General features: G+C 42.5%; 2 protein-coding genes across 3 annotated transcripts in view; one reads left to right on the top strand and one right to left on the bottom strand.

The window, feature by feature from the left end:
* The window catches only part of GOT1 (glutamic-oxaloacetic transaminase 1), a gene marked incomplete at its 5' end in the record, with an annotated part of 32,342 nt that extends 20,097 nt beyond the window's left edge, over window positions 1-12,245 (top strand). The window contains 7 exons of the mRNA XM_079709515.1: window positions 3,629-3,752; window positions 4,395-4,507; window positions 4,732-4,836; window positions 6,030-6,180; window positions 6,266-6,431; window positions 7,203-7,345; window positions 11,574-12,245. Coding sequence (XP_079565641.1) covers window positions 3,629-3,752; window positions 4,395-4,507; window positions 4,732-4,836; window positions 6,030-6,180; window positions 6,266-6,431; window positions 7,203-7,345; window positions 11,574-11,713 — 942 coding nt within the window. The 3' untranslated portion in view covers window positions 11,714-12,245. The remainder of the gene's footprint in view (window positions 1-3,628; window positions 3,753-4,394; window positions 4,508-4,731; window positions 4,837-6,029; window positions 6,181-6,265; window positions 6,432-7,202; window positions 7,346-11,573) is intronic.
* A 13,040-nt stretch (window positions 12,246-25,285) lies between these two features.
* CNNM1 (cyclin and CBS domain divalent metal cation transport mediator 1) overlaps window positions 25,286-26,676 on the bottom strand; it is a gene marked incomplete at both ends in the record, with an annotated part of 392,548 nt that continues 391,157 nt past the window's right edge. For both annotated transcript variants that reach the window (XM_079714931.1, XM_079714930.1), the window contains 2 exons: window positions 25,286-25,365; window positions 26,403-26,504. In XM_079714931.1, the coding sequence (XP_079571057.1) occupies window positions 25,286-25,365; window positions 26,403-26,504 (182 nt within the window). The remainder of the gene's footprint in view (window positions 25,366-26,402; window positions 26,505-26,676) is intronic.

Below are 26,676 nucleotides of genomic sequence, written 5' to 3'. Positions count from 1 at the left end.
GAAGAACACTCTTTGACATAAATCACAGTAAGATCTTTTTTGATCCACCTCCTAGAGTAATGGAAATAATAACAAAAATAAACAAATGGGACCTAATGAAACTTAAGCGCTTTTGCACAGCAAAGGAAACCATAAACAAAACAAAAAAACAACCCTCAGAACGGGAGAAAATATTTGCAAATGAATCATCGGACAGGGGATTAATCTCCAAAATATCTAAACAGCTCAGGCAGCTCAATATTAAAAAAATAAACAACCGAACCTGAAAATGGGCAGAAGGCCTAAATAGTCATTTCTCCAAAGAAGACATACAGATGGCCAAGAAGCATGAAAAGCTGCTCAACATCACTAATTATTAGAGAAATGCAAATCAAAACTACAATGAGTTATCACCTCACACCAGTTAGAATGGGCATCATCAGAAAATCTACAAACAACAAATGCTGGAGAGGGTGTGAGGAAAGGGAACCCTCTTGCACTGTTGGTGGGAATGTAAATTGATACAGCCACTGTGGAGAACAGTGTGGAGGTTCCTTAAGGAACTACAAATAGAATTACCATATGACCCAGCAATCCCACTACTGGGCATGTACCCTGAGAAAACCATAATTCAAAAAGACACATGCACCCCAATGTTCATTGCAGCACTGTTTACAATAGCCAGGCCATGGAAGCAACCTAAATGCCCATCAACGGACAAATGGATAAAGAAGTCGTGGTACATATATACAATGGAATATACCTCAGCCATAAAAAGAAATGAAATTGGGTCATTTGTAGAGATGTGGATGCATCTAGAGACTGTCATACAGAGTGAAGTAAATCAGAAAGAGGAAAACGTATATCGTGTATTAACGCATGTATGTGGCACCTAGAAAATGGTACAGATGAACCAGTTTGCAGCGCAGAAATAGAGACACAGATGTAAAGAACAAACATGGACACCAAGGGGGTAAAGTGGCGGGGGGTGGGGGTGGTGGTGGGATGCATTGGGAGATTGGGATTGACATGTATACTCTGATGTGTATAAAATGGATGACTAATAAGAAAAAAGAATAAATTAATTAAAACAACCCCCCCCACAAAAAAAAACAAAAAAAAAGCTGAGCACAGGAAATATAAAAACTATGCTTGGGAATGTCTTTACTGATATCCACATGCACCTGTCACATATCCATGATAACTTAAAACCCTGCTTTAAGGGAGACCTTGCTCATTTGTATAGGAAGTATCAGCATTCCTATACAAAGTGCTGAGGTATTTGAAATGTGAAATAATGAATAAAGTTGACATTCAGCTTAGCTGATGACAAATCCATAAAAAATGAATGTACATTTAGGTTACATCACCTTGGTCGAGATTTGCGTAAGGAATACAGGTAGGTCACATTGTGAAGCCCAAACTTTTAAGGTAATGGGAAGCAACAGGTAAACACTGCTATATTTGAAATAGATAACCAACAAGGACCTACTGTAATAAATGAATGAATGAATGAATGAAGTTACTAAAATAAAAAAAAATAAAGAAATGGGAAGGGACCAGTGCTCGGGGGGACCACTTTGAAGAACCACATCTGATGCACACTGACCTTTTCCATCCCAGTCCACTGCCTTTGCTCCTCTCTGCAGTGGATGCCATGCTCAGTTCCTCGTTTCCCTGAACGTCAACTTCACTTCTGTTTCACGTTTCAGACGATGTTCTTTCACAGATGCTCAGATCTCTGAATATAAATAGAGCAGTGGGGAATAATAGTGATAATTGGTATTATTGCCTAGTTACTAGCTTAAAGGGGACTTCTGCTCGTGATTCAGTGTTCATCATGAAGCTGACTTACTCATCATGGCTGGATCTTATTATTTTTTTTTTTAGTTATTTTTAGGAAGTCTCATTGCTTCTTTTTTTACCAAGCATTTATATCAGAAATAGCTATATATTTTTCTCCTGTTATGATGATCATTTGGGTGATCATTTTCTCTATCTAGCAGCATGACAAATTTTATATTTCTTTTCTCTTTTTTTTTAAAATAGGAGAAAATCAAAGTTTAATAACACATATACATGGGAGATGTCCAGGAAAACTGACTCACTCCTATATTTGTTAATAATCATGCATTCATGGGATGACTAACTTGACCAAGGGAGTATTTTTAAATGCACTATTGGATTCATACTATTCATTAATATTTAGGAAGTTAGTATCAATATTCATGAAAGAGGTCTCTTTTTTTCTCTTTTTTTTCCCTTTGTCATCTTTTAGCATTGGTGTTGACATTAGTTCTTTTAAAAAGGATTTTGGAAGCTTTTCTTCTTTATCTAGGAAGATTTTTTTTTTTTTTACTTTTTTATTGCGGGAAATTTCAAATATATACAAAAGTAGTTAAAACTGTAATGAACAAACCCCCATGGATCCATCAGCTAGCTTCAACAATGGTCTGTATTTGGTCAGTCTTGTATATTCCCCCACCCTCCCTGCCAAAACTGAATTATTTTATAGCAAATTACAGACATCTAAATATATTTTTTAAATTATTAAAAATTTTTCCAAATACTACATGAATACATTCTCCTTACTTTTAAAAAAACAACTTGTAGATTAGGCCAAAGTCCCTTTGACCATTATTCCCACATCCTAGGCCCCTCCCCAGAGGTTGCTGCTGTTATTACATTGGTGTGTGTCCTTCCTTTTCAGTAGACATTCTTCTGTGATCTTTCTCTTTTTTTCTCCTTTAGACATATTAAGCAACACGTAATTAATGACATTTCTCTACTGGAAGAGTTATGCTAAAACCTAATTAGAAGTGTGAAGGGGAGAAAGCAAAGATGTTTAGGCAGAACAACAGAAATAGGGCCTAGTGACTAGATGTAGAGTGAGAAGGCCTGGATTTATGCCCAGCTCTGCTGCTCACCAGCTGCAAATCCCTTGGCGAACCACTTCTCTGAATCAATTTCCTCATGTATAAATGGGGGATGTAGAACTTACTTTACAGGGCTGTGTGAGGGTCAGACAAGAATGTGTGTGAAGGTATTTTGTAAACGGTAAAACGTAGGACTTTTATTATTGCCCAGGTGAGGCCATTTTAAGATGAGAGGAGGCTTCAGGAGAGGAGAGTAGTATTTGCATATCACCTTTGTTCTGTGAGAACATTTCTAAGGGTTAATAAGCCTTTGTTATAGCAATGAGAAAGGGCACTGCAGACTGATGTTGATAGCAAGCTCGGAACATTATTTTACCGGCTTCTGTTGGAGGGCAGTTTTCATCTTGGGATGGGTGCAAAGGGATGGGTTTGCCTTGCAGGGCACACTCTAATGTGCCCGAGGTATGTCCTAGGGCCTAGGTATATCCTCTACCTCTGTGTTCAGAGGGACACTCCTTTGGGGGTCAGACTTCCAGACTTACTGGGTGAAGACCTGACCTTTCTGCTGAGTAGCTGGTAACTCTGAGCAAGGCGCTTCACTTCTTAGCCTTAGTTTCCTCATTTGTAAACATGGGCAAATAATACTTTTTCATGTAGTTATGACAGTTTATAGAGATTACACATTTAAGGAAGTGCTCATCATTACCATATTTTCCCTAATATTATCTGACCTCACCATTAACTAACCAGTGACCCTGCTTCTTCTCTTTCAGGTAGGAGGTGTGCAGTGTTTGGGGGGAACAGGTGCACTTCGAATTGGAGCTGAGTTCTTAGCGCGATGGTACAATGGAACAAACAACAAGGACACGCCCGTCTATGTATCCTCACCAACCTGGGGTGAGTCCTGTAGCTGTAGCGAGAGGAGAAACAGAGAAGCCAGGGGAATTCTCACATACTGTGAGACAGCTGTATTGATGGGGTCCTGTGGAGGCACATAGCCCAGACTTTGGGGAGTGCGTGTGTTTTGGGAGGGCTGGTGGTAGCAGAGGAAGCCTTCCTGGAAGAAGTGGTTTCCGTGTTTAGACTTGAAGGATGAGGATGGGTCGGGTGCTGGCAGGGAAGGAATTATCCTCATGAGTCTCACTGCCGACACTGAAAATGTAACCCAGCCCTGGATCAACTAACATGAGAATGGCTTGAGCAGTGGATTATGGCAGTACATGGGTAACCTGATGCTTAAATTCAGATTGGGACTACTTTATCCCAAGACTCTTGGTGAACTTGTGTTTTAGTATATATTGAGCCTTCCCAGAGGAGGGAGGCCCCACTGTAGTAGGATGTAAGTCAGCATGACTAGACTGGTCAAACTTGTTCCTGGTCACAATCATTCCTCTCAATCTTAACCCCTCACCTCCATGTCACCCAGTGGGTGTTGAGCCTGTGAGGGCCCTGGAAGCTGCCTTGAGTCCCTTCTGTTCATGCCTCCTTGTGTTTCCTTGTGTTTGTAAAACATTTAACGTTTTATCCCTTTGTTTGCAGAGAATCATAATGGTGTCTTTATTGCCGCTGGATTTAAAGAAATTCGGTCTTATCACTATTGGGATGCAGCGAAGAGAGGACTAGACCTCCAGGGTTTTCTGAATGATCTGGAGGTGGGTTATTAGAAGAAAAAGTAGACAGAATGCTATGACGTCAAGAAGAGCAGGGAAAAGTCTTTGGATCAGTTGATAAGTGAGAGAGTCTGAGACACCCTACTCAGACCAGATGGTGGTTTCTGAAATGGCACGTAAGGAGGGAGTACCTGCCCTCTGTGCCCCTGACTCTGCCCCCTATGTCCCTGCTGGTGTCAGAACTTACATACCTTCCTTCTCCCCAGAAAGCTCCCGAGTTCTCCATCTTTGTCCTCCACGCCTGTGCACACAACCCGACTGGGACTGACCCAACTCCGGAGCAGTGGAAGCAGATTGCCTCTGTCATGAAGGTAACTGTCTTTTCAGAGCATCTCTTAAAATAGTGTGTATTAATATTTGATGTATTCAACAGCAGTACCTATTTATGGAAAAATTTGGAAAAATGGAGAAAAGCCTAAAGAAAAAAATAAGTACTAACTATAAATTCTATTACCTAAAGAAAGCCACTGTTAACATTTTGATATACAGAATGTCAGGCTCTTTTCTTTTTAAATTTTTTTTTTAGTGTAGTTATACATGACATGCATGGCTATGTCACATTACAGATTGATTAAATCAGTTGATGGCCATTTCGTGCTCAGGTTTCTTACTCTTGTGAACAATATATGTAATAAACCTCCTTTTTATTATTTCTTTGGGATAACTTTCTACACTGGAATTTCTAGCTCAAGGTGTATATATTCTTCATTAACATGTTTAAAGAATACTTCTTGATAAACTATTATGTACCAGGTGCCATAGGGGGACAATAGTGAACAAAGCAGAGGTGGTTCTGCCCTCAGAGCATACAGCCTGTTTGGGGACACAGCCACGTACTATGAGACAGCTGTGTTGATGGGGTCCTATGGAGGCACATAGCCCAGACTCTGGGGAGTGCGTGCATTTTGGGAGGGTTGGTGGTAGCAGAGGAAGCCTTCCTGGAAGAAGTGGTTTCCGTGTTTAGACTTGAAGGATGAGGATGGGTCGGGGCTGGCAGGGAAGGAATGTTTCCTGCAGAGGGAAGAGCACCATCAAAAGCCTAAGGCAGAGGTAATGGTCCATATGAGGAAGTAAAAGTAATTCTTGGTATGGGCTGGAGTTCCAGGGGAGGGGGCGAGTGAGTGATGAGGCTAGAGAGGTAAATGGGGGCCAGGTCCTGTGCTGAAGCCTCGGACTTTATTCTGAGGGCAGTGGGGAGCCCCTGGAAATCTTTGATGTCATGGAGTGACATGATCAGATGTGCCCTGTTGGCAAAGCAGCATCATGACACTCCAGGACAATATACTTAAAAAAATAAGGTTTACCGAAGTTGTTAGATTTGTTAGTTGGTATTTAGGTGAACAGAGAAACAGATGTAAAGTGGAGTTGGATGCAGAAAGGGAAGAGGTAGGAGAAACGGACAGGGTGAGACATTCCTTCCAGGCACCAGTTGGGGAAGGAAGGCCAGTGTCTGAGGTTGGTTCCAGGAGGATTTCCTGCCCTGACTCACTTTCCTTCCTCGCAGCGCCGGTTTCTGTTCCCCTTCTTTGACTCAGCCTATCAGGGCTTCGCATCTGGCAACCTGGAGAAAGACGCCTGGGCCATTCGCTATTTTGTGTCTGAAGGGTTCGAGCTCTTCTGTGCCCAGTCCTTCTCCAAGAACTTCGGGCTCTACAGTGAGTGCTCTCATGAGTTACAGCCCAGCTGCCCCAGCCTCGCCGCCCCCGGAGCCCCAAGGCTGATTCTCCTCCTTCCTTTTAGATGAGCGAGTGGGGAATCTGACCGTGGTTGCGAAAGAACCTGATAGCATCCTCCGGGTCCTTTCCCAGATGGAGAAGATAGTGCGAATTACGTGGTCCAATCCCCCTGCTCAGGGAGCACGAATCGTGGCCCATACTCTCTCTGACCCTGAGCTTTTTAATGAATGGTAAGGGGCTCAACGCCAGATGGCAAAGCGTGGGGATGCAGAACAGCGATTGTCCCATTACATTTAACTGTCTCTTCCTTTTATGCTGGCAGAGGCAGGACAAAAATACTTGAACCTCTTTTGAGTGTCAGTTATTATTTCTGTAAAATAGAGCTGACACTTAACACACGTGTAACAGAGCACTGGGAACATAGGAAGGAGGCCCTCAGTGAATGGGAGTTTCCCCCACTCTCCCACCACCCAGGCTTCGTCCCCTTAAAGTTGGGAAATACAGGGAGGAATTTCTGATAGAATAGAATATCTAACTTCAAGTCAGTGCAACAATTTTGGGGCTCTTCATTCTTATCTAATTTATATATATTTTGTCCTATTTTGAAACAGTAATTTTTTTGTAGTAGCTAAATCTGCAATCTCTACTTAATTACACCTGATAAAATATACTATCCTGTCTCAAGCAGCACCTAGCTGAAGAACATATATTATCCTGTCTCAAGCAGCACCTAGCTGAAGTCTGAGTTAAAACATAAGTGGTATTACAGCCAGTATACCTAAGACTAGCCATAAACTCCATCAGTAAATAAAGTCCTTTCCTTCTGCCTAGTAAGTCTATCTCTGGTCTCCTTATCCACCCATCCAGGCATCCACATACCATAATTAGGCAGGTTGTGATCATGTTTTCAGCTTACAGATTAAATTACATTAAAAAAATTTTTATGTTTTCGTGTACCATCTCTCCTGTGTGGATTGGTATTCATATTGCTGTCTACTCAGGACAGGTAATGTGAAGACAATGGCTGACCGCATTCTGACTATGAGATCTGAGCTCAGGGCACGATTAGAAGCCCTCAAGACCCCTGGAACCTGGAACCATATCACAGAGCAGATTGGAATGTTCAGTTTCACCGGGTTGAACTGTAAGTGGCCCCACCGCCTCAAATGCTTACTGTTGGACACCGCACTCCTCACAGCCAATGTTCTTGGGCTTGGCTCCTTTAGCTGTTGCCCATTTGGTCAGCTATTACTTTGGACCAGAACAAGTTAGATTTTCTCAGTGTGTCCCACCCATCTCCTGGACCGCTTGGGTCTCAGAAGAGCATTGTTGTGGTCTACCCTGCAGAACATAACTCAGACATTTTCATTTTTATGGGCTTGGGAAGTGGCTCAGAGCCAGCCGGGAAGTAACAGGATTTGTACCTTGGAGGCTTGATTTATGAAACATCTTTTATAAATGCTTAGGCACCTTTTGGCTTTTCCTTAACCTTAAGTATAAATATTACATATGATTATCGAAGGACCTAATTTCTTAACAGGTCTTTCCTAGTCTCCAAGCATTGCCTAGGTTACAACATTCTCTTTTCACTTCATAAATAAGAATTTAGATTGGTAGTTGGAATTAAAAGTCAGTTGACAGTCTAGCAGGCAGCCATGCACGATCTTGGTCAGCCGTCAGTAGGGTGTATCAGTGATTGGCCATCCCGTCTGATGATAGAGGACTCATTCATTTAATAAGTAATTCCCGAGCACCTCAAGCCAAGCTACTGGTTGCATGGTGCAGATATGACCTTCCTGTGGAGCTTGTGTATTAGTGGCTCAGGGGACAGATGTGTGCCTTTGGGTAGTCAGTAGAACCTCAGAGGTACTGGGAGGTACTATAAACCAGGGCCATCAGAGTGCCTGTTTGAAATGGGCTCAGAAAAAAGCCAAAAGAAAGGTGGTAAAGATTGTATATTGCAGACTCACTGAAACACTTTGGGGTAAAATGAGGCTAACCAAGAAAGTAAACGGATAGCTCAGTTAGCCTTTGGTGTCCTCACAGTTCTGGAATGGGGAATTAGTTCACTTAATTAAGGAAAATCATCCTTATACAATTTTTAAGATATTAAGTGTAATGGAAATGGTGTTTAGTAGTAATATTCTTTTTTTTCCCTAGCCACATCTCTTTTTTTAAAAAAAATAAATTTATTTATTTATTCATTTATTTAATTTTTGGCTGCATTGGGTCTTCCCTGCTGCACGCGGGTTTTCTCTAGTTGCCGAGAGCAGGTGCTACTCTTTGTTGCGGTGCACGGGCTTTTTGTTGCGGTGGCTTCTCTTATTGCAGAGCAGGGGCTCTAGGCATGTGGGCTTCAGCAGTTGTGGCACACGGGCTGCAGTAGTTGTGGCTCATGGGCTCTAGAGTGCAGGCTCGGTAGTTGTGGCACACGGGCTTAGCTGCTCTGTGGCATGTGGGATCTTCCCAGACCAGGGCTCGAACCCATGTCCCGTGCATTGGCAGGTGGATTCTTAACCACTGCGCCACCAGGGAAGCCCTCTTCTTTTTTTTATTTTTTTATGCAGCAGGTTCTTATTAGTTATCTGTTTTATACATATTAGTGTATACATGTCAATCCCAATCTCCCAGTTCATCCCACCACCACCAACCTGCCACTTTCCCCTCTTGGTGTCCATATGTTTGTTCTCTACATCTGTGTCTGTATTTCTGCCTTGCAGACCGGTTCATCTGTACCATTTTTCTAGATTCCACATATGTCTTAATATACGATATTTGTTTTTCTCCTTCTGACTTAACGTCACTCTGTATGACAGTCTCTAGGTCCACCCACATCTCTACAAATGACCCAATTTCATTCCTTTTTATGGCTGAGTAATATTCCATTGTATATATGTACCACATCTTTTTCCATTTGTCTGTATGGGCATTTAGCTTGCTTCCATGACCTGGCTATTATAAAGAGTGCTGCAATAAACACTGGGGTGCATGTGAATAGTAATATTCTAAAAGCTCACAAGGTGGGGATGTCTTCCCATGAAGTATCCATATTGTCCCACTCTCCAGAGTAGGAAATTAGTTTTATTATGAGTTGAAAAATGGTGAGAATAGACCTGGGCTTATAACATAAAGTTATACTTTTAGAACTTGGCATTATTTACCCTTTTTAAAAACAGGGTTTTTTTTTTTTTCCTCCCGACATTTTATTAGGAAAAATTTTAAACATACAGAAAAGTTAGAGGAATTGAACCCCATGTGCCCGCCACATAGTTTCTACAATTCTCATGTTGTGGTACTTCCTTTTCTACATTTTATCTGTCAGAACAGGGGCTTTCATCCTGAAATATTTTTAAAATTGGGTATGCGTATATTGGCCTTTTTCTAGGGAAAGAGTCCCTAACCTTTACTAGCTTCTCAACTGTGATACTCCCTTTCCCCATAAAAGTAGAGAAGTTTCATTTCTATTTAAGAAAACGGGGCGGGAGCCCTGTAACCACAACATCTACCTCTGGGGCATAGGCTTTACAAGGTGCTGTGCCCGTGGCTCTGTTGACGTGTGAGGTTAGGCGCTATCTCCTTGGATGGCTGTAATTCACATAGTTAAAGCTGGTCAGGGCTACTGTGAAAGTGGCTTTGTTTGGAGGGGCCCAAAGGTAGCACTGAGTACAGGGTCTAGGTTTTTCACTTCCATACAGAGGCAGTATAGTATCCTGGCTAAGAGCTGAGAGCCGGGAGTTATACTGCCCACCTTAAAATTCGAGATTCACAGCTGACTAGCTGTGTGACCTTGGCAAGGTCATTTAACTTCCATCTATGCCATCTGTAAAATGGGGGCGATAAGGTTATTAAGATTAACTGAGCTCATATAAAGTGCTTAGAACACTGCCTGGCACCTAGTGATTTCTCCTCTGATGATTATGATTCTATTACTGTCTTAGTCTGCTCGGGCTGCTATAACAAAATGCCATAGACTGGGTGGCTTAAACAACAGAAATTTATTCCTCACAGTTCTGGAGGCTAGGAAATCTGACATCAGGGTGCCAGCATCAACAGGTTCTGCGTGGGTTTCTCTTCCTAGCTTGCAAGTGGCTGTCTTCTTGCTGTATCCTCACATGAAGGGAGGAGGTGAGGGGGGGAGAGAGAGAGAGAGAGAGAGAGAGAGAGAGAGAGCTCGTGCATGAGCAAGCTCTCTGGTCTCTTCTTATGAGGTCACTACTCCCATCATGCATGCTTACCCTCATGACCTCATCTAAACCTAATTACCAGCCAAAGGCTCCACCTCCTAATACCATCGCAATGGGGCTTAGGGTTTCAAAGTATGAATTTTGGAGGGACACAAACATTCAGTCCATGACAATTATTATTATCCTGATCCCTCAAATTGATGGTGCCTTAAGGGTGCTAGTTACTTAGGGGAAAAAAATCAGCTAAAATTCTCTCATGCCTTTGCAATAAAGCAAAAAAAGCTTTAGAGATTGTGGCAGAAGGGAAGTACAGGCAGTCCCTTCCCATTTCATACAGCAGGGTTTCTGCACACTCATGGGAAAACCCTCCTGTGTGTGTGTGTGTGAATGAGAGCCGAGACGCACCAGGCCCGAGAGGTCTCTGCAGTGTTCAGCCTGCGGGTTCACACACACAGCATTTATCCAGCAATGCTCGTCTCAGGGTCTTGTCCAATGTACTGTGAAAATGAGATGTCAAAGGGAAGTTGCTCTGGGTGCTCAGGGTTAAGCAAATATAGGTGAAGGAAGAGATAAACGAAGCACTTCTTAACCAGTTTTTCATATCAATGGATTGTTCTTAAGTCTGTGGGTTTGGTTGAGTGGATAGGGTGTCCCAGTGAACATAACCTCCAAGGTTTGGTTGGGAGGTAGTCCCAGATTAAAATTCCCATCAGGAAGAACCATGTTAAACTTTCTGGGGGGCTTCCCTGGTGGTGCAGTGGTTGAGAGTCCACCTGCCGATGCAGGGGACACGGGTTTGTGCCCTGGTCTGGGAAGATCCCACATGCCATGGAGCGGCTGGGCCCGTGAGCCATGGCCGCTGAGCCTGCGCACCTGGAGCCTGTGCTCCGCAACGGGAGAGGCCACAACAGTGAGAGGCCCGCGTACCGCAAAAAAAAAAAAAAAAGAAAAAGAAACAAAAAACAAAACAAAAAACTTTCTGGGATTAGGAAGTTAGCTCATAAGAGTAGTTTCCAGAATCTGTTGAGTGTATTTCTCACTGCCTCAGGTGGACAAAATTACTCCTATTGTTTTGCTCATCTGTGTTAGGGGGAAGAAAGGAAATGTCATTGTAATGGGCTCTCTGGACCTCCATTACTTAAAGGATTCCTACTGCTCTGATTATGTATCTCTTTTGGTTTTCAACAGCCAAGCAGGTTGAGTATCTGGTCAATGAAAAGCACATCTATCTGCTGCCAAGTGGTCGGATCAACATGTGTGGCTTAACCACCAAAAACCTAGATTATGTGGCCAGCTCCATCCATGAAGCAGTCACCAAAATCCAGTGAAGAAACACCACCCAAGCAAGCACCACCAAAGCGGTCCTCTGTCTCGTGTATTCCCTGCCTGCACAAACCTGGTTGTATACATCACAACTAGATTAGAGACTACTGAGGGACAGAAGAGCTGCTCTGGTGAGGTGGTTTCTGTTTAAGCTGGCCCCACGGGAAGAGAATATCTCTTGAAAGGAAATGGGGATCTGGGATTAGAGCCCTTTTGGAGGCCAGAGCAAATTAAGGCTTTTATTTGAGAAGAATAAAAAGGTACTTTACTTTGATGATGAAATGTAGATGTCTTGCCCCCTCGCTGGAAGCAGGAGTATTGCCCATGTCACTCATGTGCTCCTATGTGTTGCTTTACTCTGTACAAAGCCGAGTCCCAAAGATCAATTTGTCTGAAGAGCCATGTGTGATTGTGGGTGTCAGCTATGTCATTAAAACTCGTCATCTTGATCCAGAGTGTCTCCCTGCTCTTTCTGCATGGTTGTGTCCCTGTCCCTAAGCTTGAGTTCTTTAGAGTGACCAAGTTAAGAAATATATATCTCACCCACACATTTAACTGACATGAAAGTTTCACAAAACAATACTTACCCTTGCTATGTGTAATGCATTCTGATATTTTCTATTCTGTTCTATTCTATTCTATTCTATTCTATTCTATTCTATTCTATTCCCCTAAAGTAATAAAGTGAAAGTGCTGATTGAGGCCCATGGACTTGATTTTGTCATCCGCTAATGGGTTGTAACCCACGATTTAAAGTGAATGCTGGGGGCTTCCCTGGTGGTGCAGTGGTTGAGAGTCCACCTGCCGATTCAGGGGACACGGGTTCGTGCCCCGGTCCGGGAAGATCCCACATGCCACGGAGAGGCTGGGCCCGTGAGCCACGGCCGCTGGGCCTGCGCGTCCGGAGCCTGTGCTCCGCAACAGGAGAGGGCACAACAGTTAGAGGCCCATGTACTGTAAAATAAATAAATAAATAAAAAATAAAGTGAATGCTGGGACATAGAGAATGGACTTGAGGACACGGGGAGGGGGAAGGGTAAGCTGGGACGAAGTGAGAGAGTGGCATGGACATATATACACTACCAAATGTAAAATAGATAGCTAGTGGGATGCAGCCGCATAGCATAGGGAGATCAGCTCGGTGTTTTGCGACCACCTAGGGGGTGGGATAGGAGAGTGGGAGGGAGACGCAAGAGGGAGGGGATATGGGGATATATGTATACATATAGCTGATTCACTTTGTTATACAGCAGAAACTAACCATTGTAAAGCAATTATACTCCAATAAAGATGTTAAAAAAGAAAAGTGAATGCTAGAGTGGGATTTACCAGTTGCCAAAGAAAAAACTAAAATGTATTCCTGCAATCTGCCTCCCTTTAGTGAACTCACCATAACACAGCCCTTTGACAGTTTTGTCCTTCAGAGGCCAGCCATCTTCATATGTTACTTAAGAAACTGAACTTCATGTATTCATAGAAGGGTTGACATCACTCAGGGTGATTCTAGAACCCAGTCCCTCCCACTGTAGTTGGAGTACCTCTTAGTCTGTTGAAACGATTAGAGCCACTTAAACATAGATCACATTTTCCAGGGAGTCCAAGGGACTCTCCAAATGATGATTTAGTAGAATTTGAGTCTTACTTAAAACAAGAAGTCTACTAATTGGTGTCTTAAAATACGGAAAAATAATTCTTGTTATGTTAACAGGATCTGCCTCTTTTTAGGATGCCTTTGAGTTGTTATAAAATCCTACAGTCTTTTTTTCCAGACTGGAAGAATATATTTGCCATGCATATAATAGACAAAGGATTACTATTCAGAATTATAAAGAATTACTGTTATACAGGATTACTATCTGGGATTTTTTATTTTAATTTTTAAAATCCTACAAATTAAAAATACAGATAACCCAGTAGAAAAATGAACAAAGGATATGAACAGGTAATTCAGAGGGAAAACTCAAATCAATTATAAACAATGAAAATGTTCTGAACATCGCTAGAAAAAATGGAAATGTAATGAAAGTAACAGGATACTATTTTACACTTAGATTGGGGAAATGGGAAATTCGGTACAAATATGTTGGAGAGCAATCTGGCAACATTTTGAAAAGCTGAGGATGTGTATACTTTATAATCAAGGAATATATGCACTTTATGTATGCACGTTAGAGAAACTCACACGTGCACCTGGAGAGAGCCATGGGAGTGACCAGGGCACAGTGTAACAGTGAAGAGGTGAAAACACAAGTGTGCATCAGTAGGGGGTACATCAACACCCCACATCCAGTACAGTCACAGGACTGGACATGGCATCAGAGCTGTGTGTGTCAATGAGAGTAAAGCTCACACATAATTTTGAGTGGATGAAAGGTGAAATGAGATGCCATTTATGATACCATTTCTTAAAATGTGCTGCATATTGTAGTTGCTTATGAATACATACATATGTAATAAAAATTTTAAATATAGGTAGGAAAGGTACACATCAATCTCAGGAAAGTGGTTACCAGTGAGGAGAAAGGGAGTGAGACGGTGAGGTGCTTAACCTGTAACTGTGATATTTTCTTTAAAAATTATGTATCTAAAGGAAATATGAGGAGAGGCTTTATTAATAAAATTAACATTTACTGAGTACAATTTGCCATTGTCAAGGCACTATTGTAAGCCCTTGTATGTATCGGTTCACTTAATCCTCAACAATAAATCAGTGTGGTAGGTACTAATGTTATCATCACCCTTTGCAGAGGAGAAAACAAGCATAGTAAATCAAGTAACTTGCCTAATATTAATATTAGTCACATGACTAATAGGTGCTAGGATTTGAACCCAAGAAGTCTTGGTCCAGAGTCCGTAAGTTTAAGCTATTACTGTACCCTGTTGCTGTGCCTTATTCTCTCTGAATCTCCTAAAGCAGGAAGGGTGAGTACAGAGCAGTTCTCAGGGGCTCAGAGCGTAGCCTGTGATTTGCTCAGCGTCAAGGGCAGAGTAGCCTACATGGCCTTCTTGGTCAGAATTCAGTCTTTCTGAAGCCTAATCTGGAACTCTTTGTGACTCCAAAAGGTACAGGGTGGCCACGTTCATCCGAGGCCGCCTCCTACACCTGCCTCTCCCTTCCTCAAAATACCTGTCTGTTCAGTCTTCCACTCTTCCCTCTCAGGAAGAGGGAAGACACTCCTCACCAATTCCTTCTTCAGGATCTGCCAGGAATGGGACACCATATATCTCCTCATGGCTCCGGAGTTGGCAAATGGCACCACAGCCCCTTTGCCTTTCAAAGGTAGAACGACAAATCTTTCCCCAAGAATCCAGTTATACTAGAAATAAAGTTTCCTTAGTGGCAAGGTAAGAGCTTCTCTCCATTCCTATCTGACCAACAGTGGCTGGAAGTCTTGTTTGGACAGATCTCATGTCACAATGGAGGATTCCGGAAGGAACAGGGGGCAGTGGGAAGTAATTGGAATCTGGGAATCTAATGTTTACTGAGAACTCAGGCATTATCTTAGTTAATCCTCACAACTACCACAAATAATCCAGAGGGACTTCACACCCAGTCCTTACATGAGGCTGAGGCTCAAAGTAGCTAAATGACTACGAGTCATGGGGCCATCTTAAAGTGGGAGGCTTCTGGGCTGGGGGTGGGGGCACCCAACACCTCAGCCTGGGGACCACTCTGAGGCTTAGAAACCGGAGCCCCTGGCATGTAGGTACATGGCACTATCCTGTAAATCTTGTTAAGTCAGCACACTCCGTGTTGGGCTGCACACCACAGGCCTGCAAGCCCTGTACTTACCCAGCCTCAAGACCGAAGAAATAAAATCCTACAGTCTTGAAGGACAATCGGGGTCTTAGAAATCATTAACTCCAGCCTCTCTCCCAGTGCAAGAGTCTCTTCTATGTTGTCCCTGACTCGTCACTTTTAGCTGGGGTGGGTTGTGTTTTCTTTTTTTTTTTCCCACAGCACCTTTTACATGCTGACATTAAATTATATGTTCATTTATTTTTTTGAATTTTATTTATTTTTTATACAGCAGGTTCTTATTAGTTATCTATTTTATACATATTACTGTATATATGTCAATCCCAATCTCCTAATTCATCCCACCACCATCCCCACCCCACCCCCACTTTCCCCCTTGGTGTCCATACGTTTGTTTTCTACATCTGTGTCTCTATTTCTGCCCTGCAAACCAGTTCATCTGTACCATTTTTCTAGGTTCCATATATCTCCGTTAATATACGATATTTGTTTTTCTCTTTCTGACTCACTTCACTCTGTATGACAGTCTCTAGATCCATCCATGTCTCTACAAATGACCCAATTTCGTTACTTTTTATGGCTGAGTAATATTCCATTGTATATATGTACCACATCTTCTTTATCCATTCGTCTGTCGATGGGCATTTAGCTTGCTTCCATGACGTGGCTATTGTAAATAGTGCTGCAATGAACATTGGGGTGCATGTATCATTTTGAATTACAGTTTTCTCTGGGTATATGCCAGGTAGTGGGATTGCTGGATCATATGGTAATTCTATTTTTAGTTTTTTGGGGAACCTCCATACTGTTCTCCATAGTGGCCGTATCAATTTACATTCCCACCAACAGTGCAAGAGGGTTCCCTTTTCTCCACACCCTCTCCAGCATTTGTTGTTTGTGTATTTTCTGATGATGCCCATTCTAACTGGTGTGAGGTGATACCTCGTAGTTTTGATTTGCATTTCTCTAATAATTAGTGGTGTTGAGTATCGTTTCATGTGCTTCTTGGCCATCTGTATGTCTTCTTTGGAGAAATGTCTATTTAGGTCTTCTGCCTATTTTTTGATTGGGTTGTTTGTGTGTTTAATATTGAGCTTCATGAGCTGTTTATATATTTTGTAGATTAATCCTTTGTCCGTTGATTCGTTTGCAAATATTTTCTCCCATTCTGAGGGTTGTCTTTTCGTCTTGTTTGTAGTTTCCTTTGCTTTGCAAAAGCTTTTAAGTTTCATTAGGTTCCATTTGTTTGTTTTTATTTCCATTACTCTAGAAGGTGGGTCAAACAAGATCTTGTGGTGATTTATGTCCAAGAGTGTTCTTCCTATGTTTTTCTCTAAGAGTTTTATAGTGTCCAGTCTTACATTTAGATCTTTAATCCGTTTTGAGTTTATTTTTGTGTATAGTGTTAGGTAGTGTTCTAATTTCATTCTTTTACATGTAGCTGTCCAGTTTTCCCAGCACCACTTATTGAAGAGACTGTCTTTTTTCCATTGTATATCCTTGCCTTTGTTATAGATTAGTTGACATAGGTGTGTGGGTTTATCTCTGGGCTTTCTATCCTGTTCCATTAATCTATATATCTGTTTTTGTGCCAGTACCTTATTGTCTTGATTACTGTAGCTTTGTAGTATGGTCTGAAGTCAGGGAGTCTGATTCCTCCAGCTCCGTTTTTTTCCCTCAAGACTGCTTTGGCTTTTGTGGGGTCTTTTGTGTCTCCATACAAATTTTAAGATTTTTTGTACTAGTTCTGTAAAAAATGTCACTGGTAATTTGATAGGGATTGCATTGAATCTGTAGATGCTTTGGGTAGTATAGTCATCTTCACAATATTGATTCTTCCAATCCAGGAACATGGTATATCACTCCATCTGTTGGTATCATCTTTAATTTCTTTCATCAGTGTCTTATAGTTTTCTGCATACAGGTCTTTTGTCTCCCTAGGTAGGTTTATTCCTAGGTATTTTATTCTTTTTGTTGCAATGGTGAATGGGATTGTTTCCTTAATTTCTCTTTCTGATCTTTTGTTGTTAGTGTATAGGAATGTAAGAGATTTCTGTGCATTAATTTTGTATCCTGCAACTTTACCAAATTCATTGATTAGCTCTAGTAGTTTTCTGGTGGCATCTTTAGGTTTCTCTATGTATAGTATCATGTCATCTGCAAACAGTGACAGTTTTACTTCTTCTTTTCCAATTTGTATTCCTTTTATTCCTTTTTCTTCTCTGATTGCCATGGCTAGGACTTCCAAAACTATGTTGAATAATAGTGGCAAGAGTGGACATCCTTGTCTTGTTCCTGATCTTAGAGGAAATGCTTTCAGTTTTTCACCATTGAGAATGATGTTTGCTGTGGGTTTGTCATATATGGCCTTTATTTTGTTGAGGTAGGTTCCCTCTGCCCGCTTTCTGGAGAGTTTTTATCATAAATGGGTGTTGAATTTTGTCAGAAGCTTTTTCTGCATGTATTGAGAAGATCATATGGTTTTTCTTCTTCAATTTGTTTATATGGTGTATCACATTGATTGATTTGTGTATATTGAAGAATCCTTGCATCCCTGGGATAAATCCCACTTGATCATGGTGTATGATCCTTTTAATGTGTTGTTGAATTCTGTCTGCTAGTATTTAGTTGAGGATTTTTGCATCTATCTTCATCAGTGATATTGGTCTGTAATTTTGTTTTTTTGTAGTATCTTTGTCTGGTTTTGGTATCAGGGTGATGGTGGCCTCGTAGAATGAGTATGGGAGTGTTCCTCCTCTGCAATTTTTCAGAAGAGTTTGAGAAGGATGGGTGTTAGCTCTTCTCTAAATGTTTGATAGAATTCACCTGTGAAACCATCTGGTCCTGTACTTTTGTTTGCTGGAAGACTTTTAATCACAGTTTCAATTTCATTACTTGTGATTGGTCTGTTCATATTATCTATTTCTTCCTGGTTCAGTCTGGGAGGTTATACCTTTCTAAGAATTTGTCCATTTTTTCCAGGCTGTCCATTTTATTGGCATAGGGTTGCTTGTAGTTGTCTCTTATGATGCTTTCTATTTCTGCAGTGTCTGTTGTAACTTCTCCTTTTTCATTTCTGATTTTATTGATTTGAGTCCTCTCCCTCTTTTTCATGATGGTCTGGCTAAGGGTTTATCAATTTTGTTTATCTTCTCAGAGAACCAGCTTTTAGTTTTATTGATCTTTGCTATTGTTTTCTTTGTTTTTATTTCATTTATGTCTGCTCTGATATTTATGATTTCTTTCCTTCTGTTAACTTTGGGTTTTGTTTGTTCTTCTTTCTCTAGTTCCTTTAGGTGTAAGGTTAGATTGTTTATTTGAGATTTTTTCTTGTTTCTTGAGGTAGGCTTGTATTGCTCTAAACTTCCCTCTTAGAACTGCTTTTGCTGCATCCCATAGGTTTTGGATCATCGTGTTTTCGTTGTAATTTGTCTCTAAGTATTTTTTGATTTCCTCCTTGATTTCTTCAGTGATCTCTTGGTTATTTAGTAACATATTGTTTAGCCTCCATGTGTTTGTGTTTTCTACGTTTTTTTTTTTCCCCCTGTAATTGATTTCTAATCTCATAGCATTGTGGTCAGAAAAGATGCTTGATATGATTTCAATTTTCTTAAATTTACCGAGGCTTGATTTGTGACCCAAGATGTGATCTATCCTGGAGAATGTTCCGTGTGCACTTGAGAAGAAAGTGTAATCTGCTGTTTTTGGATGGAATGTCCTGTAAATATCACTTCAATCTATCTGGTCTATTGTTTCATTTAAAGCTTCTGTTTCCTTATGTATTTTCATTTTGGATGATCTGTCCATTGGTGTAAGTGCGGTGTTAAAGTCCCCCACTATTACTGTGTTACTGTCGATTTCCTCTTTTATAGCTGTTAGCAGTTGCCTTATGTATTGACATGCTCCTGTGTTGGGTGCCTATATATTAATAATTGTTATATCTTCTTCTTGGATCGATCCCTTGATCATTATGTAGTGTCCTTCTTTGTCTCTTGTAATATTCTTTATTTTAAAGTCTCTCCTATGTCTGATATGAGAATTGCTACTCCAGCTTTCTTTTGACTTCCATTTGCATGCAATATCTTTTTCCATCCCCTTTCAGTCTGTATGTGTCCCTAGGTCTGAAGTGGGTCTCTTGTAGACAGCATATATATGGGTGTTGTTTTTGTATCCATTCAGGAAGCCTGTGTCTTTTGGTTAGCGCATTTAATCCATTCACATTTAAGGTAATTATCAATATGTGTGTTCCTATTACCATTTTCTTAATTGTTATGGGTTTGTTTTTGTAGGTCCTTTTCTTCTCTTGTGTTTCCCACTTAGAGAAGTTCCTTTGGCATTTGTTGTAGAGCTGGTTTGGTGGTGCTGAATTCTCTTAGCTTTTGCTTGTCTGTAAAGCTTTTGATTTCTCCGTTTAATCTGAATGAGATCCTTGCTGGGTAGAGTAATCTTGGTTGTAGGTTCTTCCCTTTCATTACTTTAAATATATCGTGCCACTCCCTTCTGGCTTGTAGAGTTTCTGCTGAGAAATCAGCTGTTAACCTTATGGGAGTTCCCTTGTATGTTGTCATTTTTTCTGTGTTGCTTTCAATAATTTTTGTCTTTAATTTTTGTCAACTTGATTACTATGTGTCTCGGCACGTTTCTACTTGGGTTTCTCCTGCCTGGGACTCTCTGTGCTTCCTGGACTTGGGTGGCTATTTCCTTTCCCATGTTAGGGAAGTTTTCGACTATAATCTCTTCAAATATTTTCTCTGGTCCTTTCTCTCTGTCTTCTTCTGGGACCCCTATAATGCGAATGTTGTTGTGTTTAATGTCCTAAAGGTCTCTTAGGCTGTCTTCATTTCTTTTCATTCTTTTTTCCTTATTCTGTTCTGCAGCAGTGAATTCCACCATTCTGTCTTCCAGGTCTCTTACCCATTCTTCTGCCTCAGTTATTGTGCTGTTGATTCCTTCTAGTGTATTTTTCATTTCAGTTATTGTATTGTTCATCTCTGTTTGTTTGTTCTTTAATTCTTCTAGGTGTTTGTGAAACATTTCTTGCATCTTCTCGACCTTTGCTTCCATTCTTTTTCCGAGGTCCTGGATCATCTTCACCATCACTATTCTGAATTCTTTTCCTGGGAGGTTGCCTATCTCCACTTCATTTTATTGTTTTCCTGGTGTTTTATATTGTTCCTCCATCCGGTACAAAGTCCTCTGCCTTTTCATTTTGTCTGTCTTTCTGTGAATGTGGTTTTCCTTCCACAGGCTGCAGAATTGTAGTTCTTCTTGCTTCTGCTGTCTGCCCTCTGTGGGTTGGGTTCTTTCAATGCTTGGTGAAACATCCCATTCTACTGATGGAGCACTTTCATTACAAAGATCTTTTACCTTGATCCAGAATTTGATCTCCATCTGTCCTACTCACCCAGTCCCCCTCTTCTCTTCCTTTAAACCACAGACACTAAGTCTACTGGCACTTCTAATTGATGACTTTTCAAATATTTGAGAATAGCGGTTGTTATCCCTTGTTTTTGCTTCTCCGTGTGAAACTCGTCCCTCCAAGATTCTGCAGTGTTTGAGCACAGATTATGGTTTCCAGATCCTTCACCACCCGGCTGGCTCCCTAGCAGTCCTTCAGAGAACATGTGCAGGTGCATGATTGGGTCTGGCAGATAGGAACAGATTTCAAGTGATGAGATGACCTTGCACTCAACTCTTCATTACTTTCATTTTATTTTTCTTTCTGTCAATATTTGTTCTTCCTATTTAAAGATGCTTGCCCTTCATAAGGGAAGATGAACAAAACTGGAGTCGAATGATTCTACATTTTGTCAGTCTTCTATTATTCTTCCAAAACACAGCTTTAAAGCATGAATTCTCAACAAGGGTGACAGTATCGCTTAGAGAGGGGCCAAAAGTTGGTTCATGGGGACAAAGAAAGTCCGAGATATTAAAGTGTTTTCGTAGTCCTGCAAAGCACAATCTTACTTGACAAAATCTTATTTCTGGGTATTTAATTTCTCTTGTTGGGGAGAATTTGAACTTAATTTTTGTCTTTAGGGGGATTGCTAATAAAAAACCGGTTGAAAACACTTCTTTAAGTCAAAGTATACGTACCAAAGTTCTCAAATGTTTTTAGTATTTAAAAAAGCCCCAATCTCAGGAGTTCCCTGCTGGTCCAGTGGTTAAGAATCCGCCTTCCAATGCAGGGGATGTGGGTTTGATCCCTGGTTGGGGAACTAAGATCCCACATGCCATGAGGCAACTAAGCCTGCCCGCTACAACTAGAGAGAAGCCCATGTGCCATATTAAGACCCGACTAAGCCAAAAATAAATAAATAAATAAATAAAGCCCCGGTCTCAATAGGAATCTGCCTTTCTTTATTCTCTTCTTACATATATTCCCAACAGCGTGTTCTTTTCCCCACGAGCGGGGGCTCTGAGCAAGTCTGGGAAAAGCCAGGCTTAGTGAGTTACACAGGTTTCTTTACTGCAGGGCTTCTCGGCGCCTCTCACATGCAGGCACGCTCATTTCTTTCTCAAAACCACCCTGGGAAGGAAGTTTCACAGCCTGTCCCTGTTTTACAGTCTATGAAATAGGCTGGGAACACTTAGGCGAATTGCTCAAGTTTCCATGGCCAGGAAGTTGTGGAGCCTAGGGGTGTGAGTGCTTCCTCGCAAGTGTGGACCAGTCGTAGCTCTGACGTTCACAGTGCACACCTGCTTAGCACAAGACCTGGCACATAAAACCCTCAGCAAAATAGTTGTATCATTTATTTACTGTTAATGAACTTAACAGCCTATGGAGGCTCCTGGGAAGAATCACGGGTCATACTGGTGCAGGTCACTCGCTAATTGTCCTGTGTGGTGGTTGGAGACTTTGGTAGTAGGTGTCAGATTCCAACCCTCTGCAAAGACCTTAAAAACCCCAACACCTGTGCCCACCTGTCTGGCTGTCCCCTCGCTCCTGCCTTGGTTTAAAACTAATCAATAAGCCCTACCCGCTCCCTCATTCCTTTTCCCAACCTTTGGTTGAAAAGTGCTGAAATTAGGCCACTTTTGCTCCTCTCCAAAGGGCCTACAGAAGTGAGCCAGTGTGACCAGCACATTGTCTCAAGAGCTAGACTGGGTTTGGCCCCCAAGACCTTGAACTTAGAAGGCACCCAGCCCAGTGCCTTGCACATCACGGGGCTCTGGCAAATGCCTGCCCTTCTCATTATCATCCTTGTGCTTCTTCCTTGCCCAGAAGTCACACTCTGGCTTCTCATTTGGCTTTTACTTTCCATTTCTGGCATTCGTTCTTGCAACATCTTACCCATCTGATATCCCAAAGCAGAGCGTGAGGGCTTTTCTGTAACCTTACCTGCAACCTCATACCTGGTCTCAAGAGGGGTGCCTCTTTAGGCAGGTGGGCCTCAGGTAAGATAATTATATGTGTGCACCACCCACCCTGCACCTCAAATGAAACCATGTCAGAACACTGAGATGCTGGGGCAAGGGAAACAGCCACATTCCAGGAAAAGCATTTTTATTTTATTTAAAAATTATTTACAGTTTTTTGAGCCTTCACAAATGCTTTATTTTAAAATCCTCTTTTTTTTTTTTTTTAAATCTGAAGAAAATCTTGGGTTGGGGTGGGGAATAGGGAGGGGAGTGGTGACAGGCTCCTTAGGGATTTTGCAAAGGGATGGATTAATGCAACAGCAGTGGCGTAAGGGGTAATGAAAGGAAGACTAGACAGGCAGGCCCCCTCGGGCCAGTGGCCAGCTGGGCAAGATGACTGCATGATGGCAGTCCTTGTTTGAAACTCACCGTTTACTGGTTTGAGTTGGAGCACCCAGCGCCAAGGGCTGACACTTTGCCTGTTTCTACCAGGCAAGAATAGGTGTTGGGGGTGGGTGGTAGCTGTGAGTTATCTACAAGAAGTCATGCACTGCTGAGCCTCAGGCAGAGCCAGGCAAGGGATGTGAAGTCAATAATACATTGCTGAAAAAGGCATCTCCAGCTGGAAAGTCTACTTCCACATGCTGTGCCCCTCCTGTTGGCAACACCTGCTCTGGTTTGGTGGGTTATGTCGGGTGTAGGCTGTACAGTACCACAGGGTGTGTCAGGGGTTTCTGACGACTTCCACGTGGTGGGTGCCAGCTTTCCCTATCGATTTGATGGACACTTGAGAAGACCATTTACAACTCAAAATCTGTCTCAAACTAACCAGTATTCACTTCACTCTGCACTGCAGAAACTCTGGGCTGAAAGTTCCACTAGTTAAAATAGTGGGTTTTAACACTTTGTGGGTCTGAGACCTTTGAAAATCGTATGAAAGCTTTAGCCCTCTGTAAAACACACATAAGAACGCAGACACTAAATTCTGACAGGGGTTTCATAGACCCTCTGAAGTCCAACAATGGCCCCCCTGGAGCAATGGACCCCAAGTTAAGGACCCCCTGAGTTAAAGGTTCCTCTGGGTATTTTCTTTTGAGATGCAAATAACCCAGAAGAATTATCAGCCTCCCGCTCCCCATGTGATTATTGATTGAATGGGTGGGGGGAGGTGAGAGTAAAGGTTTTGGAGGAAGGGAAGGGAAGCCTGAATAGTATACCCCAGAGATAAGTTAGGGAATGGTTTGGAGATCAGCAGGTAGCACTGGATCACTGGATCCCTGATCTAGGGGTGGGATATACATCAGAAAGGGGGGCAGGTGTCCCAAAGACAACCTTCACTTACTTCCACATTTTCCCTAAGGCTGGCTGTGTGGTTCCGGATCAGAACGAGTTTGTTCTTCAAGTAGGTCTGTGCAGTCATCCTGCCATCTGGTGGTGATGCTTGGAATTGCACCTGCCCCAACATCAGGTGAAAAACCAGAGATCTAAGATCAGTACGTTCTTAGAATAAAGTACACTCAGCTGACTTGCTGGAGTGGAGTAATGGGTGGGGGTGGGGGGAATGGATGAAAAAAGAAGAGTGATTCTTCAGTGTTCCAGTGTAATATACACTGAAGTCCCATGAGAGCTTGCATCCTTCTTGGCCGACCTGGGCACTCTTTGGTTTGTCATGGCTAAAAACTTTCCACATATATATATATATATATATTTTTTGAACTTAAAACCTGAAGTTCCATCTCTGGCTCCCAAATGGGGTTCTCTGCTCCCTGCTCCTCCTCTTCCAGAGCAGATTTATTGTTGGATTGATGAGTACTGATCAGGAGCCAAAGCAGATGTGTCCCTGGGAAATACAGTGACTTGAGGTTCCATCTCACATTCTTTCCATTCCAGCTGAGACACACCTCCCAGGCTGCTGGAACCCTGATCTAACAGGAAACTGGTCACTGACAGTTTTCTGTCCTGTAACTTCACATGCCAACGTGACTGTCCCGCTGCTCTTATGTTCTGGAGGAATTCTTGGTGCATCTCCTGAACTAATCTTCCTATCTGCTGCTCCAGCCTCCTTTGTGCCCGTCTGCCGGTGGCACCTTTTGACCTAAGTATGAAATATGGTACCAGGGGACACCAAAGAACAAAAAAGGGCATCAGGGATCCTCGAGTGGCACTGTCAGCCTGGGGTCATTTCTTCTCCAGTCCCAGACTGTGCTGTGGATAAGACCATTTCTAGCATGTTCCACTGAGGCACCTCCTTCCGTTATGGCTACCGCAAGGCTCTGAGTCAAACTGGAGGAACGAGGGAAAATCTGCCAAACTGACAGCTAGGGGTGAAGAGGTGGTAAGGAAAGCGGAACGCTCTGTCACCTGTGGGAGGCCTTGGGGAGAAGCAGATGATGGGAGGACGGGTTCTCCCCAAAGCTCTGGAATCTCACGCACCCAGCGAACGCTGACTGCCCTGTCATGTGATGAGAGGGGTTAAGTTGGAGTTCTCCTCAGAGGTTCTCTCTCCATCTGGTGACCTCTTCCTTTTTCGACCACCTGAAAAACACAGCTTGTAAGGATCAATCTTCAAGACTGGGAGGACACTGATACTCTTTCGGTGGTCTAAGCTTTCTTCAAAATAGAAGCAGGAATGGAGACAAAGCCCTTGATAGTTTGTCAGAAGTAACCTGCATTGTCTCCTGGTGCTGACATCAGCATATTTACATCTTGAAGGATTAGGATGCACCTTCCACCTGAGATGACATCTCCAAAAAGCCGCACACCCAGGCTAGTGCCAATGGAATGGAGATTTCCTGGAGGGGACTGAGTGAAGCCCACATAATGCCTCAGGATCACGCCTCCCCATCCCCAGCTCAAATGACTGCCAGACACCCTCTGAGAGAGGACTGGTCTCACGGACTTTGATGTCCCTGAGCCAGGGGTGGTGGGTGTAGCTGGGAGCCCCCCACCCCCCGCCCAGGGACCTACATTCTCTAGATCAGAGGCAACCTCCCTTCTGCACTGGGGTACGTGGGGGTAATTATATAACTGCCCTCAAGGATGGAAGGGCACTCTGTTCCCATCTCCATTGTTTTTAGGAAGGAGTATTTTTCACCTTGTTCTCTCTGACATGGACTTCCTTCCACAGAGGATATTGCTTTCTTTTTTATTGAGTGTCCCAGACACAAATTCTTTCCTTAAAGGACCAGACTGTAAATATTTTAGGTTTTGCAGGCCATTTGGTCCCTGTTGCAACTGCTCAACTCTGCCATTGTGGCCATCAATAACAAGGGGGTTCTATGATCCAGTAAGTCTTTATTTTTTACAGGAATGGGCAGGGGAGGGAGGTCAGGATTTGATCTGTGGCCATGGTTTGCAGACTCCTGTCCTAGACGACCACTAACTGAGTGGGACAGTTCCCCAAAGTATCAAAGGTGCAGTACTGCCTGAGCCCTATTATGGGTTTCCACAATTGTACCTCATTAGGGTTCCCAACAGGAGTCAATGGTTCCTCCTCCAGGAATAAGATCCTAACATGTTTTTTGTACTAACCAGCTGGTGGGCCGTTTTCATCTGGGTGAAGAGCTACTCACTCAAGGTTCTCAGCAACTTCTGGCCCATGGTTTCCTCAAAGCTGCTGCTGCAGTGGCTGGTCTCTGTGTCCAGGTTGATATGACAACATTCACTATCTGATGCTGAGAGAAAGGAAAGAAGAAAGAACACAGCCTTTCCCACCTACACACCCAGGGATCCAGGTAGGGTGTTTTGGTTGATGTTTCTCAGCAAGTGAAAGTTCAAAACCAGCTTACTAGCTAGTCTCTGGGGCCCAAAGGAAGGGACGAACCTTGTCAGTAAGAGTGATGGCTG

The sequence above is a fragment of the Hyperoodon ampullatus genome (genome assembly GCF_949752795.1).
Source record: "Hyperoodon ampullatus genome assembly, chromosome: 1".
Lineage (NCBI taxonomy): Eukaryota > Metazoa > Chordata > Mammalia > Artiodactyla > Ziphiidae > Hyperoodon > Hyperoodon ampullatus.
The sequence above is the reverse complement of the archived record's forward strand: the minus strand, read 5'-3'. Positions and strand labels throughout refer to the sequence as shown.